The sequence below is a fragment of the Prionailurus viverrinus genome, chromosome B4, assembly GCF_022837055.1.
Source record: "Prionailurus viverrinus isolate Anna chromosome B4, UM_Priviv_1.0, whole genome shotgun sequence".
NCBI classification, from domain to species: Eukaryota; Metazoa; Chordata; class Mammalia; order Carnivora; family Felidae; genus Prionailurus; species Prionailurus viverrinus.
Genome location: NC_062567.1, coordinates 122,237,644 through 122,257,341, shown reverse-complemented (window position 1 = coordinate 122,257,341; position 19,698 = coordinate 122,237,644). Strand labels below are relative to the sequence as shown.

The following is a 19,698-nucleotide window of genomic DNA, read 5'->3' as shown; positions in this document are numbered from 1 at the left end:
GGAATAGAGGAAGAGTGTGTTCACGCAGGAAATGGAAATTTGTATAAATTTTCATTTTAAAGTGATCTTTACACCCATTGTGGGGCTTGAACTCACGACCCCGAGATCAAGAGTCTCAACCTCTACTGGCTGAGCGAGCCAGGTGCCCCTGAAATTTGTACAGTGCTTCACAGAAAAAGGTAGCCCTGAGAATGGAGGCTTGGGCTGGATTTCAGCCCTATTCCGTGGTCTCTGTCAACAGAGACCCTGATGAGTATCTATCTCTCCATCTCAGTTTCTGAATAGCTTATGCAGAAATGAGAATATTAGGAACAAAAGTATGAGCTGGACATGTCTTTGCATCTGGATCGCTCTTGGCCAACACTGTGTAGACTGTGCTTAGCCATAAAAATATTCTAACGGAGATGTCTTGAGAAATTCCTCTCTTCCCCACCCCTACCCTCTCCTTTATTTTTCTATCTAGGGTTAATTGGTCAAGTTTCCCAAGGACACATTTTGAGTTTTCTGAACTTTAGGGTGACTGGATGGTGGTACAGATGCTACCGTCCTTCTTTCTGGTTTATTTACATTTCTCCACATTTCTGTTTTGATCAACCTGATAATTCTACTTCAAAAGGAAGAAACTCCCTGTATATATCACAGGCCCTTCAGTAGAATAGATTTGTCTTAAAACTCAATCCCTTTGGGGTTTGTTTTATATTTTATTTAGTTGAGGATCTCTTTGAGGCAGTGAAATGCTCATTCTTTAAAAAGGGGCAATGGCCCCTGGGTGGCTCAATCAATCAGTCAAGTGTCCCACTCTTGATTTTGGCTCAGGTCCTGGTCTCATGGTTTGTGAGATCCAGCCTTGTATTGGGCTCTGTGCCAATAGCACGAAGCAGCATGGGATTTTCTCTCTCTCTCTCTCTCTCTCTCTCTCTCTCTCTCTCTCTGATTCTACCTCACTTGTGTGTGCTGTCTCTCTCTCTCTCTCAAAATAAAGAAATATTTAAAAAAATAAAAAGGGGCAAATAGGTTGAAGGAACAGAACCCCGCTCAATCTTCTCATATAAGGCTGCTGGGAATCTCGTAAGTTCCAGAAGTACAGCTTAGCATCTCGACATGAAGGGTTTTCAGGCTGCTGTTCTGCCTGTCTTTCTCTTTCTGGGACTACTTGTTTTCTCCTCTGCTTTAGTCTCGACATTGGTTTTACTGTGGACACTGATTGTATTTAAACACTGACTTTTCTCTATATGCAGATCAACCTGCGAGTGGCAAAAAAAAAAAAAAAAAAAAAAAGCAACTAGTACTTAATCTACTCATTGGATTCTCAGGACAAATCAACAATAAGTCTGCACTGTTATCCCTTGGGGAGCTTAAAAAGAAAGATATACAGGCCTCAAATAACAGATATTCCGAGTCAGGAGGTCTGGAGTCCTAGAATCTATTTGAAAATGTTCCCCAGTAGGAATTCCAAGAGCCTCCACAGTCACAATAGGGAAGGAAGAAAAGTGAGTGAATGATGAGTAGATGAGACAGGCTCTCGCACCTGCTTGTCCCCTCCGTAGCTCCTTCTCTTTTTCTGTGTGCCATTTCTTGCTGTTGATTTTCCTATGCCAGGAGAGGAGATAGACATTCTAAGGAATTGAAAACAAATATTGAAAGATGTAATAGTTTTCACTAAAAGCAGCAGTACGGGCAGCAATCATTCTCACTCTCACCTGGTGGGTGGGCAGTGGGTCATCTGTCCCTTATCAAATAAGTGCCGATTTCTTGATCGCGGATGCTCTTGCAAGTATAAGGCAGGCCTGAGTGTTCTGACCTGAGGCCTTTAGACCCATTGCAGTAGATTGCTCTGAAAACCTCTGCAGCTACGGCAGCAGCGGTTCGCCTAGGCTCTCTGCGTTGGCGGGGGAGGGGGGGAGGAGGTTATGAACCTGCAGCTCAGTGCCCGTCACTCTCAAACCAGCTACAGCTGTGTCTGTGTCTCTTCATTCAGTCTTTAGAGAGAATTTGGTCACTGGCCAGCCTGTGAGGGCTGGCTCTACTCCGGGCAGTCTACAAAGAGCAGACTTTGTGAGAAGAGCATTCAGTTATAAGTGCATTACAAGCTTTCTTTTGGTTGGCTTGCAAAGTAGATCTTTCAGTAAGTATTTGTAAAATAAATGCCCTGAACAGTATTTAGGATATTTACCAAATGTTTTTATGGCAAAATTATCATTGTCTCCTCATATTTAATAAAAATAACATTTTGATAAAATATATATTATTCAAGTTGTAAATAAAGTTACACGGTTTATTATTTAACACATTTAAAACATGATGCCATATACTTTACCTTTTATTACGTACTGACGTATGTAAAGAGTTGTAATGATTTGATTTTGAGACCTCCCTGTAAGTAATAGAAGCCATCACTTTATTTAATAAATTTATCCACTGTAGGACTGCAGGGACATTTGATGACTTTACGTAGGTATCAGCTACATTAAGTATGCAAAGATGAGAAACTTTTGACAAAGATTGGGCACAATAGCCCGGTACTGTTTTCTGTGTACAAAGTAGTTGTATGGCTCAAAACGGGTGTGTGTTAAGGCCACAAAGTATAGTGTCCCTATACCTTAGGGTTGGTTTAAGAGCGTATGTGTTTTCGGGGCGCCTGGGTGGCTCAGTCGGTTAAGCGTCCGACTTCGGCTCAGGTCATGATCTCACAGTTTGTGAGTTCTAGCCCTGCGTCAGGCTCTGTGCTGACAGCTCGGAGCCTGGAGCCTGCTTCCGATTCTGTGTCTCCCTCTCTCTCTGCCCCTCCCCAACTTGTGCTCGGTCTCTCTATGTCTCTCAAAAAATAAATACATGTAAAAAAAAAAATTAAAAAAAAAGAACATGTGTTTTCTATGAGAATCTTAAGTATGAAGATAGTTAATCTGATTTTTAAAAATGATTTTGTTTTCTTCTTTTCAGATCCAATCCCTCTGTGGACCTTCTAAACATCTTTTACTAGTAGAAACATTATTTCCTACAAAATGAAGTCAGCGTCTTAATTTAAACCAGCATTTGTGTGGTTCTGACTTTACCTGCTATGGTTTGTGAAGCTTGAGATCTAAGGAGTACAGGGTCTTTTGTGATGACAATATGACTAATAGTAAAGGAAGATCTATTACCAGTAACACGAGTAGTGGTCCAAGTAGTGGAGGAGGTTTTGTAGACTGGACTTTAAGCTTAAATACAATTCAATCTGATAAGTTTTTAAACTTACTGTTGAGTATGGTTCCAGTAATTTACCAGAAAAACCAGGAAGATAGGCACAAAAAAACCAATGGCATTTGGCAAGAGGGATTATCAGCTGCAGCCCAGACTTTTAGTAATCGATCTGAGCAGCACATGGAGTATCACAGTTTCTCAGAGCCGCCTTTTCATGGCAACAGTGGGCACGCACCGTCAGGCTGCAGCCCAAAGTATGATGACTATGCCAGCTACAATTACTGTGATGCAAGGGACGCTGCGGAAACAGCTGCCATGTTACAGAATGAAGCTGCATCTAGTGATGGCGACGAAGATGCCACTGTGGAAGTAAACCAGAAGTCACCAAAGGAATCCAGTGGAATCATGGCGCTGCAAATACTTGTGCCATTTTTGCTAGCTGGTTTTGGAACGGTTTCAGCCGGCATGGTTTTGGATATAGTCCAGGTGGGTTTATCATTTTATCTTCACCGTCTTTGTTGCTTTAGGTGCTTTAGGTGGGTTACTCATCTCACACATTTACTTTAGATCTAACTTATCCCTTAGTGAAATGAACCCATGCTGGCTCGGGCAGCGAATCTGCTACTTCTAGGTGTGTGTTTGTTTTCCTTTACAAGTTCTGAGAGAATGGTCTCGTTCTGATTGTAAAGTAACCCTTCATAAAGTATTACAATAATAAAGCAACCCCAAAATGGATAAATCAATTAAATGCAAAACCCAATAAATGTTATATTTAAATGCTTCTTTACTTTTTGAATAAAATCACATACTTGTTAAAATGCATGAAAACCATGCAGAGTATTAAATACAAGATAAAAAGTCTTCCCTGTTCTTCCTCTTCAGACCAAACTCCCTTCCCCTCCAGAGGTTACTGTTGTTCAGAATTGGTTGTGTTTACTTGCATATGTTTTTCTATGTTTTCATATATACACAAGCACAGTTTCTTCTTCAGAAATAAAAATGAAGTGCCATATATATCTGCAAATTATTTTCATCGCTTAATAATACATCTTACATATTTTTCCAAACTAGTAACAAAGATATTCTGCATTTTAAAATGAGAACTTGATATTCCATTGTATGTACATACCAAAGTTTATTCACTCTCCCATGCTCGTGCTATAATGAATGCGCTTAGAAATATATTTACACTATTTTCATAGGCTAGATTTTAAAAATGGGATTGCTGGGAATTAGGGTAGGTGTATATGTTTAAAATTTTATTAGACACTGTCCTATTGACTTTCAAAAAGTTTGTGCCAGTTTATAATCCTCTCAATATATAAGTACTTTCATTTTTCTATGTCCTTATCAATCCATGTTGAACATTCTTGATCCTTTTCATTTTTGGCAACTGATAGGAAAATGTTTTCATATTTTAATTAGCAGCCTTTTAAAAAAAGTAACTTCTGGGGCGCCTGGGTGGCGCAGTCGGTTAAGCGTCCGACTTCAGCCAGGTCACGATCTCGCGGTCCGTGAGTTCGAGCCCCGCGTCAGGCTCTGGGCTGATGGCTCGGAGCCTGGAGCCTGTTTCCGATTCTGTGTCTCCCTCTCTCTCTGCCCCTCCCCCGTTCATGCTCTGTCTCTCTCTGTCCCAAAAATAAAAAAAAATAAAAAAAATAAATAAAAAAAATAAAAAATAAAATAAAAAAAGTAACTTCTTTATTATTAATGTTTAGTGTGTTTTCATATGTCTGTTGACCATTCTTAGTTGTTCTATGGATATTTCTTATGTGAATTACTTTTATGTATGTTGTTCATTTTAAAAATGTATATGCTACTTATTGTTTTTAGGAGTTCTTAATGTAGTGTGGTTACAGAATTACCTATTCTATAATTATCTTTCTAAAGTAGTAAGTTGTTAAAATGTGACATTCTGTTACTGTCAGTTTTCATTCATCAGTCAGAGAAAGGGTAACATGCCCTTGTCTTTCATTGCTTGCTCCCTAAAAGAAATCTCAGGTCATTTGTGACACTAAAAAGCTTTCAACAGATAATATTTTTATCTAAATGGAAAACATACATAAATAGGAACATAATTTCCACCATCAGTTGGAGAAAGGATATAAACAGAACCATGTTAAGAAGTATATTAAGGGGCGCCTGGGTGGCTCAGTCGGTTAAGCGGCCGACTTCGGCTCAGGTCATGATCTCACGGTCCGTGAGTTCGAGCCCCGCGTCGGGCTCTGTGCTGACAGCTCAGAACCTGGAGCCTGTTTCAGATTCTGTGTCTCCCTCTCTGACCCTTCCCTGTTCATGCTCTCTCTCTCCCTGTCTCAAAAATAAATAAAAACGTTAAAAAAAATTTAAAAAAAAGTATATTAAATTTTTAAGGAATCTGACAAGAAAAAGAAATAAAAGACATCCAAATTGGTAAGTAAGAAGTAAAACATTCGCTATTTGAAGACGACACGATACCATATATAGAAAACCCTTGAGGGGTGCCTGGGTGGCTCAGTCGGTTGGGCATCCGACTTCGGCTCAGGTCATGATCTCAGGGTCTGTGTGTTTGAGCCCCATGTCAGGCTCTGTGCTGACAGCTCAGAGCCTAGAGCCTGCTTCTGATCTGTGTCTCCCTCGCTCTCTGCCCCTCCCCCGCTCATGCTCTGTCTCTCTCTCTCTCTGTCAAAAATAAATAAACATTAAAAACAAAACCATTAAAAAAAAAAGAAAACCCTTGAGACTCCACCAAAACTTCTAGTACTGATAAATGAATTCAGTAAAGTCACAGGATACAACATTCATATACAGAAATCTATTGCATTTCTATACATTCATAATGAAATAGCAGAAAGAGAAATTAAGAAAAACAATCCCATTTACAGTTGTACCAAAAGTAATAAAATACGTATTATTAGACAACCAAGGAAGTGAAAGCCCTGTACTCTGAAAACTATAAGACGCTGATGAAAGAAATTGAAGATGACACAAACAAACGGAAAGATAGTCCATGCTCATGGATTGGAAGAACCAATATTGTTAAAGTGTCCATACTGCCTAAAGCAACCTACAAATCTTATGCAATCCCTACCAAAATAACAACAGCAGTTTTCAGAGAACTAGAACAAATAGTACTCAAGTTTTTGTGGAAACACAAAGACTCTGAATAGCCAAAACAATCTTGAAAAAGAAGAACAAAGCTGGTAGGTATCACAATCCCAAATTTTAAGATATACTACAAGCTGTTTTGATTAAAACGGGGCACCTGGCTGGCTCAGTTGGTGGAGCATGCAACTCTTGATCTTGGGGTTGTGAGGTCAAGCCCCACATTGGGCATAGAGTTTACTTTAAAAAAAAAAAAAAAAGAAAGAAAAAACAGAATGGTACTGGCACAAAAATAGACACTTACATCAATGGAACAGAGTAGAGAGCCCAGAAACAAACCCATGCTTATATGGTCTATTAATCTATGACAAAGGAGGCAAGCACGCACAATGGGGAAAAGACAGTCTCTTCAACAAATGGTGTTGGGAAAACTGAACGGCTACATGCAAAAGAGTGAAACTGGACCACTTTCTTACACCATACACAAAAATGAACTCAAATGGAATAAAGACCTAAATGTGAGCCCCAAAACCATAAAACTCCTAGAAGAAAGCACAGGCAGTAATTTCTTTGACATCAGCCATAGAAACATTTTTCTAGATATGTCTCCTCAAACAAGGGAAATAAAAGCAAAATTTAACTATTGGAACTACACCAAAATAAAGAGCCTTTGGACAGTGAAGGAAACCATCAACAAAACAAAAGGCAACTGAATGGGAGAAGATAGTTGTAAATGATATATCCAATAAGGAGTTAATATCCAAAATATATAACGAACTTCTACAACTGAATACCAAAAAATGGGCAGTGTACATTTTTCTGAAGATGTACAGATTGCCAACAGACACATGAAAAAATGTCAACATCAGTAATCATCAAGGAAATGCAAATGAAAACCACAATGAGATATCACCTCAGACCTGTCAGAATGGCTAAAATCAAAAACACAAGAAATAACAAGTATTGGTGAGCATGTGGAGAAAAAGGAACTCTCATGCACTATTCGTGGGAATGCAAATTGGTGTAACCATTGTGGGAAACAGTATGGAGGTTCCTTAAAAAATTGAAAAGTAGAAACACCATATGATTCAGTAATTCCATTATTGATGATATTTACCAAAAGAAAATTAAAACACTAATTCAGAAAGTTATATGCACCCCCGTGTTTATTGCAGCATTATTTACAATAGCCAAGACATGGAAGCAATCCAAGTGTTCATCAATAGAAGAATTGATAAAGAAAAAGTGGTATATATACAATGGAATCTTACTCAGCCATGAAAAAGAATGAGATCTTGCCATTTGGAACAACATGGATGGACCTAGAGGATATGATGCTAAGTGAAATAAGTCAGAGAAAAACAAAAACAATATGATTTCACTTATACATGGAATTTAAGAAACAAAATGTACAAAGAAAAAAAAGATAAAAAAACACTCTTGAATATAGAGAACAACTGATGATTACCAGGGGGAAGGTGGGTGAGGGAATGGGTGAAATGGGTGATAGGGATTTTAGAGTACGCTTATCAGGATGAGCACTAAGTAATGTATAGAATTGTGGAATCATATTGTACACCTGAAACTAATATAACATTGTATGTTAATTATATATCAATAAAAACGTTGGGAAAAACGAAACTTTGCAGGTATAATTAATTTAAAGATATTGAGATGGGGAGATTTTGTGGATTTTCCAGGTAGGTCTTTTTTAAAAAAAAAAATTTTTTTTATTAGTTTTGTTTACTTTTGAGAGGCAGAGAGAGACAGAGCGTGTGTGGGGGAGGGGCAGAGAGAGATGGAGACACAGAATCTGAAGCAGGCTCCAGGCTCTGAGCTGTCAGCACAGAGCCCGATGCGGGGCTCGAACTCACAAACCATGAGATCGTGACCTGAGCCGAAATCAAGAGTTGGACACTTAATCCACTGAACCACCCAGGTGCCCTGATATTTTTTTCTTGATATACCAATTATTCTGAAGAAACACTCAATATTTAGCTCTAAAATGATAACATCTATACATCTATAAGAATGATGTGTTGGAGTATAGTTTATTGGGATATTTATATAGGTTATATGTACATTCCTGTGGTGTAATGTTCATTTCTTGATACTATTCGAGATAACAGCACATGTATAATTAGTTTGTAATATTAAACTTTAGTGTTAAAAATTATAAAAACAAATGTTTTGAAAGGTTTAATTTAAATATGCTTTTTAAAACTTTTTAATTGTGAAATTTAACATACAGAGTATACAAACCAAAAATGTACAACTCAGTGAATTTTTGTGACACAACCATATAACTATCAGGTCAAGGAACAGAATCTTATCAGTACTTTTCTTTGTGCTCCCTTCTGATTGCTGCCCTTTATTCCTCATCACCAAAGGTAATCAGTGCTTCCTTGTCTTTATAAAAGTGCATCATTGGGGCGCCTGGGTGGCGCAGTCGGTTGGGTGTCCGACTTCAGCCAGGTCGCGATCTCGCGGTCCGTGAGTTCGAGCCCCGCGTCGGGCTCTGGGCTAATGGCTCGGAGCCTGGAGCCTGTTTCCGATTCTGTGTCTCCCTCTCTCTCTGCCCCTCCCCCGTTCATGCTCTGTCTCTCTCTGTCCCAAAAATAAATAAACGTTGAAAAAAAAAAAAATTTAAAAAAAAAAAAAAAAAAAAAAAGTGCATCATTAAACACCATTGTTTGGTTTTACTTAATTCTTCTAAAACCTTATATAATGAAGTATAGAGTATCTAGTCCTCTGTGTCTGGTTTTTTTGTTCAACATTATGTAAGTTTTATGAAATTATATTTCATTTATTTTTATTGTCATATCTAATCCAGTTATGAATATATCACAGTTTATTCATTCTGCTATTGATGCTCTTTGGTGTTTCCAGATTCTGGGTGCACATGTGCGTGTGTTTCTATTGTGTGTGTGTGTGTGTGTGTATATATATATATATATATATATATATATATACATATATATATATATATATATATGTAGAAATGGAATTTCTGTGTCTTGGGATATCCAGGCATTTAAATTTAGATATGTCAAATGATTGTACCAATTTACAGATTAATTAGCTGTGTATGAGAAGTCTCATTGTTCTGTATTCCTGTTTACACAAGGTATCAGCAGTCTTTTTAATTTTAGAAATTCTGGTATTGGAAATCTTGGGGGTTTCCCTCATGACTGATGTTGCTTATTGATCATTTATTTGGACATTAGTGATAAAGGGTTTTTGCCCATTTTATTATTTGCCTTTTTCTTACTGATTTATTAAGAATTATTTGTGTATTCTGGATACAAGCCCTTTAGTTATATGTATTAAAAATATCTTTCCTTCCGCTGCAGCTTACCGTTTTACTTTCTCAATGGTGTGTTTTGATGGGCAGAAATTCTTAATTTTGATATAGTGCCTTTTCCCTTACTTTTCCATGGTTTGTACTTTTCGTTTCTTGCTTGAGAAATCTTTCCATATTCTGTGGTAATTAAGGTATTCTCTTTAATTGCCTTCTTAAAGCTTTGCTGTTTTGCCTTTTACATTTAATTTTTTTAATGTTTATTCATTTTTTGGTAGAGAGAGACAGAGCATGAGTGGGGGAGGGGCAGAGAGAGTGGGAGACAGAATCCAAAGCAAGCTCCAGGCTCCCAACTGACAGCACAGAGCCTGCACAGAGCCTGACGTGGGGCTGGAACTCACGGACCGTGAGATCATGACCTGAGCTGAAGTTGGACGCTTACCCAACTGAGCCACCCAGGCGCCCATTGCCTTTTACATTTAGATCATTCTCTCCCCGGAATAATTTTTTATAGAGAGTGTGAGGTAGGGATTGTTTTTTTCTTTTTTTTCTTTCCACATGGACTTCCAGTTGTGTCTGCACTATTACATAACCAAAATCTTTGATGCCAATGAAGTACCCATTTATGTGCAGATGTGTTTCTGGGCTCTCTATCCTGCTTCTTTGGTGTATTTATGTTGCTTGGCATTAATATCACACTATCTTGATATCTAGTAGAGAATGTTCTCTCCATATTTTTCCTCAAAGTGCTTTGGTTATTCTTTTCCCTTTGCATTAAATGTACATTTTAGTATAAAAACTTGTCGGTTTCCACACAAAACAAAGGGGTGTTGCAGTTGTGATTCAGATTGCATTGAATCTACAGATAATTAGGGGGAGAATTGATTCTTGATAATGCTGACTCTTCTGATACATGTACATGAAATAGCCCTCTCCATTTATTTAGGTCATCTTTAATTTCCCTCTCTGATGTTTTATAGTTTCTGAGCACAAGTCTTTTATATTTTTTTGCTGGACTCATTCCTAATTATTTGATACTTTTTATGCTGTTATAAATGGTATAGTTCTTTAAAAAAATTCATTTTATGTTTGTGTGTATCTATTGACCCTGTGTCTAGCAATTTTGCTAAAATCACTAATATTAATAATTTATCTGGGACACCTGGGTGGCTCAGTCGGTTAAGCATCCACCTTCAGCTCAGATCACGATATCACTGTTTGTGAGTTTGAGCCCCGCATGGGGCTCTGTACTGACAGCTCAGAGCCTGGAAGTTGCTTTGGATTCTGTGTCTCCCTCTCTCTCTGCCCCTTCCCCACTCAAGTTCTGTCTCTCTCTGTCTCAAAAATAAACATTAAAAAAATTAAAAAAATAATTTATCTGTAATTCTTTTGGAATTACTTCATCATACCACCATATTATCTGTGAATAAGACAGTATTATTTCTTTCTAAACCTTATATATTTTATATTTTATTTACTTATTTATTTTTGTGCCATTCTGTACTGACTAGGACCTTCAAAGCACTATAAAATAGAAGTGCTGAAAGCAGGCTTATCTTGTTGCAGATCTCAGAGAGAAAGCTTTCAACAGTTCAGCATGAAGTATGGTGTTTGTTGTTGATTTTTGTAATATTCGTTATCATATTAAGGAAGTTTCTTTTTTAGTTTGCTAAGGCTTGTTTTAAAAATTATGAATGGATGTTGAGTTGCATCGATATACTTTCTCTGTATTTATTGATAACATTATATGATTTTTTTCCTTTATTTATTGCTGTGTTGAATCATATTGGTTATTATTATTATTTTAAGTTTATTTATTTATTTTGAGAGAGAGAGAGGGAGAGAGAAAATCCCAAGCAGGCTCACCCTGTCACATGGAGCCCAATGTGGGGCTTGATCTCACAACCGTAAGATCATGACCTGAGCCTAAATCAAGAGTGGGAGGCTTAACTGACTGAGCCACCCAGCCGCCCCTTGAATTATATTGATTAAACCAACCTTACATCTCTGGAATAAGTATAACCTGGTCATGATTTATTGTTCTTTAATTTTGATTAGAATTCTGATTAATTTTGCTAATATTTTGATTGTAATTGGAATTGGGATTTTTGCATCTAAATTCATATGTAAGATGAACCCATAATTGTCCTTCTCATAATGTCATTGGCAGTTTTCATTAAGGTAGTACTAGTGTCGTGAATGAATTTGAAAATGTTCTCATTTTTCCTCCTTTGTTAAGGTTTATGTCACTTTGTCATTGTTTCTTTCCTAAGTATTTGGTATAATTCCCTGATGAAGGCATCTGGGCCTCCCATTTTCTGTGTGGGCATGTTTTTATTTACAACTTGAGTTTCTTTAGAAGTCACAGGGCTAATCAAAATTTTCTATTTCATTTTGTGTGTGGTAAGTTTTTGTTTTTTTTTTATTTTTAACCATTACATTCCTAGCAGGTTGAGTAGATTCTCAATAAATACTTGTTGAATAAAAGTTTAACAGTCACCATTTATTGAAGGTTTGCTATAGGCTAGGCACTACCATAAGCCCTTTACATACATCACCTTATTTTAATCCTTACAACTATAAGGAAAGTGTTATTGCCTCTGTTTTGTAAAATAAAATACTTCGTGATTAAGTGATAGAGCTGAGGTTGGATCTTGGTCCAGATTCAGTATCTGTCCTCCTAACCACTATACATTATATAAATTTATGCATGTGGAAACTTTTGTAATCCTTTAAGGGCTACATACCTCTGAAGTAATAGAGTTTAGGGACAGTTTTATGCAACTAAAATAGTAAAGTTTGTCTTTGGCGCTGTCTTAGTCTATTTGGACTGCTATAATGAGATGCTACAGACTGGGTGGCTTTCACATGAGACATTTAGTTCTCCAGTTCTGGAGGCTGGGAAGTCCAGAGTCAAGGTCCCAGGCTATTCACTTTCTGGTAAGAGCTCTCTTTGTGGTTTGCAGAGGGCTGCCTTCTCTGTGCCCTCACATGCTGGAGAGAGCAGGCTCCGGTGCCTCTTACTCTTCTTATTAAAGGCACCAGCCCTGCCAGATTAGGGCCCTGCTCTTATGACTTCGTGTAACCTTCGTCACCTCCTCATAAGCCCTATCTCCAAATACAGTCACATTGGGGGTTGGGGTTTCAACATATGATTTATGAGGGCGACGCAACTCAGTCCATAGCAGGAGCTGATGCGTGTGCTGCCTCAGCTGGATTATCAAATTCAAGATAAGGAGTTAAAGAGCCATTAGTGTCTTAAGGCAGTATTCTTACATTCTAATATGTGACAGATGGCCAGTTAAGATAGACTGCTTGGCCATTATCTGCCTTGTCTTTAGTAGGACATCTACTCCCTGTTTTATTTAAGACCTGCTCTAGCCCTGCCTCTCTACTTTTTCCTTTTATTCTTTAATTATCAGTCAGCTTGGAGTTGTCAATTGATGTTTGCTGAGAAAATTTGCCAACATCACCTCTTTTGAGTTGAAGCAGTAATTCAAAGATTGAGTTGTATAGATATTTCCTCACTTTACAACTGAAGAATTTGAGTGAGGCTCAGAGAACTCACTCAGCTAGCAATTCCAATTTGGAATTTCTGCCCCAAAGTTTATGCCTTTCTGTAGTAGTGGGAAATACAAATACATAGATTATAGCTATAGTGTATGACGGAATATTTAAGTATCTTTAGAAGTAAAGAGAGTGCTGCTATAGGAATTCTACTGAAGTACCAAAAAGGCCCGTAGGGATACAGAATGCTCTTTTTACATATTCAAGCTTACCCCAAGGAGTAAGCCTTTGTCTCAGCCTAAACTACCTTTGTGTGCTTGTGATTTACAATATCACTTTATTAATCCTGGGCCCCAAATTAACTTGTAAAAGAGCAGGGGAAGCACAATTATAGTGCCTGGGAGATCAATGTTCAGTAAATGGTGTAATATTAACAAATAACATTCATTGAATGTTCTTTGTCAGTATATCGTATGAGTTATCTGATGTTCAGGAGGACTCTGAGGTAGGTGATGTTATTTCCATTTTACGTACCAGGCTTAGATATTAAGTTATTTGCCTGGGGTCACACAACTGGTAAGTGGCTGAATTAAACCCAAGTTGGCTGACTGCAAAACTCATGTTTTTAATTGTTATACTATCTCCTCACTGATGGGGGACATATCTTAATTTTGGATCACGTCTGTGAGTCAGAACTTTTTTGTTGTGAGAAATTGAAACCTATATATCCAGTTAATTTAAGTGATTAAAAAAAAAAGAATGCATTGTCTTTGGTAACTGGGAACAATACGTGTACAGCCTACGTGAGATATAACTAGATTGGGGGCTTAATTTTATGATTACCTTCTCTCTGTCTATCTCTCATTTCAATTTCCGGTTTGTTTGTTGCCCACATTCTCTCCTGTTGCATATACCTCCTGATAGTTGTGGGGTCATATACTTTTAGTTTGTTTTACAAAAGGAAAGAATGAGCTGTTGTGTGTCTTCAGTTTGGAAAATTCTAAGGAATAATTGCCCCTGGAACCAGTCAGTGTGACTAGGGAGATAAAATAATATGATCAGCCCTGTTTGAGTTACACTTCTGTCTCAGGGGACAGATGGCCACTCAGATTGGCAATTTCACTAAAATCACAAAGAATAGGAATTGAGCTGCTTCTTAAGTAGGAGGGAGTGGATGTTGTTTCAAGGAAAATGGAGATGGAAGAGTGTGCAGGAGAGGCAGGAACAAAACCTTGCGTGTAGTGACTCCTCACATATAGGACTTGGCCCCTCCTTGGTCTTTCTGTTTATCTGAGTCAGTGGTTCGCAAAGTGTGCTCCCTGAACCACAGCATCAGCATCATCTGGGAATTTAGATACACAAATTCTTAGGCTCTATCCCAGCCCTGAATCAGAAATCTAGGGTGGGACCTAGCAAACAGTTTTTGCAAGCATTTCTGGTGATTTTGATGCGGGCTCGAGTTTGAGAACCACAAATCTAAAGTGATGTAAGTTCCCTTACTACTAGTAAATGGGGTTGGGCGGGATAGGTAGGCCACATAGTCTTTGGTCCCACTTAAGTAGCGCCCAGTCCAGAAGACCAGACTAATGCCTTACATAGAGTAGACGTTCATTAATTCCTTGTGGAATGAATGAATGCATGAATGAAATAAAGCAAACTCTACTTTGTCATACAGATTCCTGAATTTTGATAATCAAATCTAGAGTTTTAAATTATAGGATTCAGAACTGGAAATACCCCTAGATATTAGAAAGCACCCAGTCTAAGCTTTTCTTCCCTTGCTAAAAATAAGCAAATAGTTTTAAGTGATTTGCCCAAGAATATACAGGTAGTAGACAGCAGAGCCCTGTCTTGTGGATGAATCCTGTTCTCTGTATAACATGCTATATGTGTATCTTGGATTGTCCATAGACTTAATCTCTGGATTATGTAAAGATTCTATAAAATGAGGTTAATGTTAGCTACCCGTCCATCTAAAAGAAATTTAAGCAAACTGAGCTAATACCTTTGTAACTACTAGTAATTCCTAGGTACATTTATACTTCTCATTAGAATATTATTGAAAGCTAATATCTGCCAAACCCGGAGATCCTATTATGTTTTATGAAGACAGTATTCTTGCAATGCTGAAAATATTCTTTTGAAATAGAGGGTAATATAGCTCTCAAGTATTCCTTAATTTATTACTACACTGCCAATACAGTGTGTGTGTGTTTTGGAATTCAGAGAGAATGATGCAATACCTAAGTTGTGTTTCTAACTTGGGACTCTGAGTTAGGGTTATTTTCCTGATATGGAAAGTAGAGCGGTCAGAGAGAAAAGGGATGCTTTGGTGAAGTTTTGTGGACACAATACCAGTGTTTTAAATGGGCAAAGAGAAGGTAAGGGGGCAGGATCAAGGCAGGATCACAAAGCTAAGAAGGCATCACCATGTTTGTCTCTCCTTATAAAGCATAGCTATAATTTTAGAGTTTGTCCTAAAGATAAAATACCTCTTTTAGCATAGCTGTGATCCCAGAAAGGCACTAGCACTCTCTGCTGTAATGGTTCTGGTTGTTATTTAAAAAATAATACATGGCCTTTCACTTCCGGGAAGCTATAGTAAATGTACTTTTACCTATCCTGCCCATTAAGTCCGATAAAACAAAGCACACGCGCACGCGCACACACACACACACACACACACACACACACACACACACATCCTGGAAACTTGATATAAAACAAACCTAAGAAGATTCTCTAAAAGATGGAAAGAAGAAAGCAGCCTGGCTAGTCCCCTTTAGCTTCATATATCCCAGATTTGTAGCTAAAGAGGCCAACAACCTGGGAATGCCAACAGATGCAGACAACAAGAAAGGCCTGCTCTCTAAAGGACTAGGAAACAGGCAGCCTAGCAAGATTGAAACCTGGTAGGTAAGAATTGTCCTGCTCTAGCCAACCATGACAGAAAGAACTGTGGTCTCACCTATACACCCAGGGCAGCAAAGGTTCAGTTCAGGGCTTAGACTTCAACCTCAAGAGGCTTTAATGAACAACATGGATGTATATGGAGGGTGTTATGCTAAGTAAAATATGCCAGATAGAGAAGGATGGATATGCATGGTATCACTTATATGTGGAGTAAAAAAAAAAAAAAAAAAAAAGTCAAACTCAGAAACAGAATAATCCTTGCTGGGGGATGGAGGAAATGGAGAGAGATTGGTTAAAAGGTACAAACTTTCACTTATAAGATGAATAAGTCCTGAGGATTTCATGTATAGCATGGTGACTATCGTTGATAATACTGTACTGTATAATAATTTCTAAATAAGAGAGTAGGTCTTAAGCATTTTCACCAAAGAAAAGGTAACAGTTTGGGTTGGTGGATGTGTGAATTAACTCGATGGAGGGACTTTTCACAGAGCGTCTGTGTATCAATTCATCGTGTTGTACTATTTTAAATATATTACAGTTTTTTCAATTATACCTCAATCAGCCTGGGCGGGGAAGAGGCAGCAGTGAGATACCCCAACATTTCAGCCAGGGTGATATCAGAGAAGGGCACGTAGAGTGCCAGGACTTTCATTTAGGTAGCTAGTAATGACAGCCCGTGATAGAACTGAAAGGAGAAATAGAAAAATCCAGAGTCTTCCACACCCTTCTCTCAATAATTGATAGAACAACTTGGTAGAAAATCAGCAAGGATATAGAAGGACTCAGCAACGCCACCAGCCAGTGAGATCTAATTGACATTTGCAGACTACTCCACCTGAAAACAGCAACACACATTCTGTTCAAACTGTTACAGATCGTATACCAAGAGAGACCATATCCCGGGCCATAAACCAAACCTCAACGAGTTTAAAATATTGAAGTCATTCAGACTGTGTTCTCTGATTACAATGTAATCAAACTAGAAATCAGTAACAGAAAGAAAAAAGAAAAAATTCCAAATACTTGGAAACTAAACAGCATACGTTTAGATAATCCATGGTCAAAGGGGAAGTCTCAAAAAAAAAATCAAAAACAAAACATTGAACTGAGTGGAAATGAAAATGTAACATCAAAATTTGTGAGTCACAGGTAAAGCAATACAGAGATGGACATTTATAGAACTAAATGCATACATTAGGATAAGGAAGAAATCTTAATAATTGAAGCGCTCAATTATTCTACTCAAACGTAGAAACGTATTCTCAATACTCAATACTCAATACTCAATACTCAAACGTATTCTACTCAAACGTAGAAAAAGATGAGCAAAATAAACCCAAATCAAGCAGAAGGAAGATAATAAAGATAACAGCAAAAATCAATGAAATTGAAAGCAGGAAAGCAATAGAGAAAAATCTTTGAAACAATGGTTTCAAACGAATGGTTCTTTGAAAAGATCACTAAAACTGACGATCTGTGGCAAGACTGACCAAAAAAAAAAAAAAAAGACAAATTACCACTATCAGGATGAAATGGGAGATATCACTATAGATCCTGTAGATGTCAGAAGGATAATGAGGGAATACCACAAACAGCTCTGCACTCGTATGTTTTACAACTTATGCAAAGTGGACTGCTTCCTTGAAAAACAGAACTACCACAATGAACTCAAAATGAAATAGATAATTTGAACAGCTCTGGTCATGGCTCAGGTCATGATATCACGGTCTGTGAGTTCGAGCCCCGCATCTGTGCTCTGTGCTGTCAGTTCAGAGCCTGGCGCCTGCTTCGGATTCTGTGTCTCTCTCTCTGCCCCTCCCCTGCTCATGCTCTGTCTGTCTCTGTCTCAAAAATAAATACAAACATTTAAAAAATTTTTAATATCTTAAGCAGAATTGACACTAATCCTTCAGGATCTAGGGCTAGGTAAAGATTTCTTAGACTCAATACCCAAAGCAGGATCCAAAAAAGGAAAAATGGATAAAATTTTTGCTCTGTGACTGACATTTTTTTATACATATATTAGAGAGAGAGAGAGAGAGAGAGAGAGAGAGAGAGAGAGAGAGAGGGAGGGAGGGAGGGAGAGAGGAAGAGCAGGACGGGCAGAGAGAATGGGAGAGAGAGAATCCCAAGCATAGCACAGAGCCTGATGCAGGGCTCAACCTCATGAACCATGAGATTATGACCGTAGCCAAAATCAAGAGTCAGGTGCTTAACTGAGCCACCTGGGCGCCCCTAAATGACCTTGTTAAAAGGATCAAAAGCAGCTTTGCAGAGTGGAAGAAAATATTTGCAAATACATATCTGACAAAATACGACTATATAAAGAACTCTCAAAGCTAAACAGTTAAAAAAATGTGGAAAACTGGCAAAAGACATAGAGACATTTCACCAAAGAGTGTGTACAGATGGCAAATAAACATGAAATGTTTGACGTCTTTAGCCATTAGGGAAATGCAAGTGAGGATCTCTATGAGATATCACTACACACCTGTCAGAGTGGCTATAATAAAAATAGCAAAAATATGAAGTGCTGTTGAGCATGTAGAGAAATGGTATCACTCATGCATTGCTGATGGGAATTTAAAATAGAGCAGCTACTCTGGAAAACACCTTGACAGTTTCTTAAAAAAACACACACACCCACACCCACACACTAACTAAAACTAAATGCTAACCATCATATAACCTAGCAATTGCATTTCTGAACATTTATCTCAGAGAATGAAGACTTCTATTCACACAATTCCTATACATGACTGTTTGTAGCTGTCTTATTCATAACAGCCAAGAAGTGGATACAGCCCCAACAGTTGAATGGTTAAATAAACTTGGGTAAATCCATGTGATGAAATACTACTCCTCAACAAAAAGGAACAAAATATTGCCTGCAACATGCAACATCCTAGATGAATCTTCGGAGCATTATGCTGAGTGAAAAAAGCCAACCCCAAAAGGTTATACTTACTTCATTTGTGTAACATTCTAGAATTGACCAAATTATGGAATGAAGAAAGATTAGTGGTTGCCAGGGATTAAGAAGGTATTGGGAGTGGGGAGAAATGGATGTGGCTATAAACGGGCAGCAGGAGGGATCCTTGTGGTGGTATCTTGACCATATCAGTGCTAATATCCTGGTTGTGATATGGTTCACTATTGTTTTGCAAAATGTTAACATTGGGGGAAACTGGGTAATGGATACATGGGATCTCTCTGAATTTTTTTTTATAACTGCATGTGAATATATAATTATTTCAAAATGAAAAGCTTAATGAAATTGTATATTTGATAAAGCATATTTAAACTGCATGAAAGAATATATAATGGAGAAAGTAGTCTCTCTCTGCCTGTATGTGCCTTTCTCCTATTCCCTTCCTTAGCACCATTACTTTTTGTTCTGTGCCTCCTTCAATAGACATTAAGTGTGGTGTGTGTGTGTGTGTGTGTGTGTGTGTGTGTGTATTTGCCAGAGACACAAACAATGCTTCTGTTCACCTTGCTTTTCTTAGTTTATCCTTATATAGGTTCACAAAGATTTACCAAATTCTTCTCCAGTTATGTCATGCTCTATTGCAAGGATGTATCATTTTATATTATTTTTCTACTAAGTTACCTAATGAGGGGGATTTCAGTTGCCTCAAATCTTTTGTTATTATGAACAATGATGCAGTAAATTCATCATATGTATGTATTTAAACTCACGTTCACGT

The 19,698-nt window shown here is 37.9% G+C and overlaps 1 protein-coding gene across 5 annotated transcripts in view; it reads left to right on the top strand.

The window, feature by feature from the left end:
* SLC41A2 (solute carrier family 41 member 2) overlaps positions 1-19,698 on the top strand; it is a 127,589-nt gene that overhangs the window by 23,048 nt on the left and 84,843 nt on the right. For all 5 annotated transcript variants that reach the window (XM_047867604.1, XM_047867607.1, XM_047867605.1 and 2 more), the window contains exon 2: positions 2,941-3,666. In XM_047867604.1, coding sequence (XP_047723560.1) covers positions 3,112-3,666 — 555 coding nt within the window. In that variant the 5' untranslated portion in view covers positions 2,941-3,111. The remainder of the gene's footprint in view (positions 1-2,940; positions 3,667-19,698) is intronic.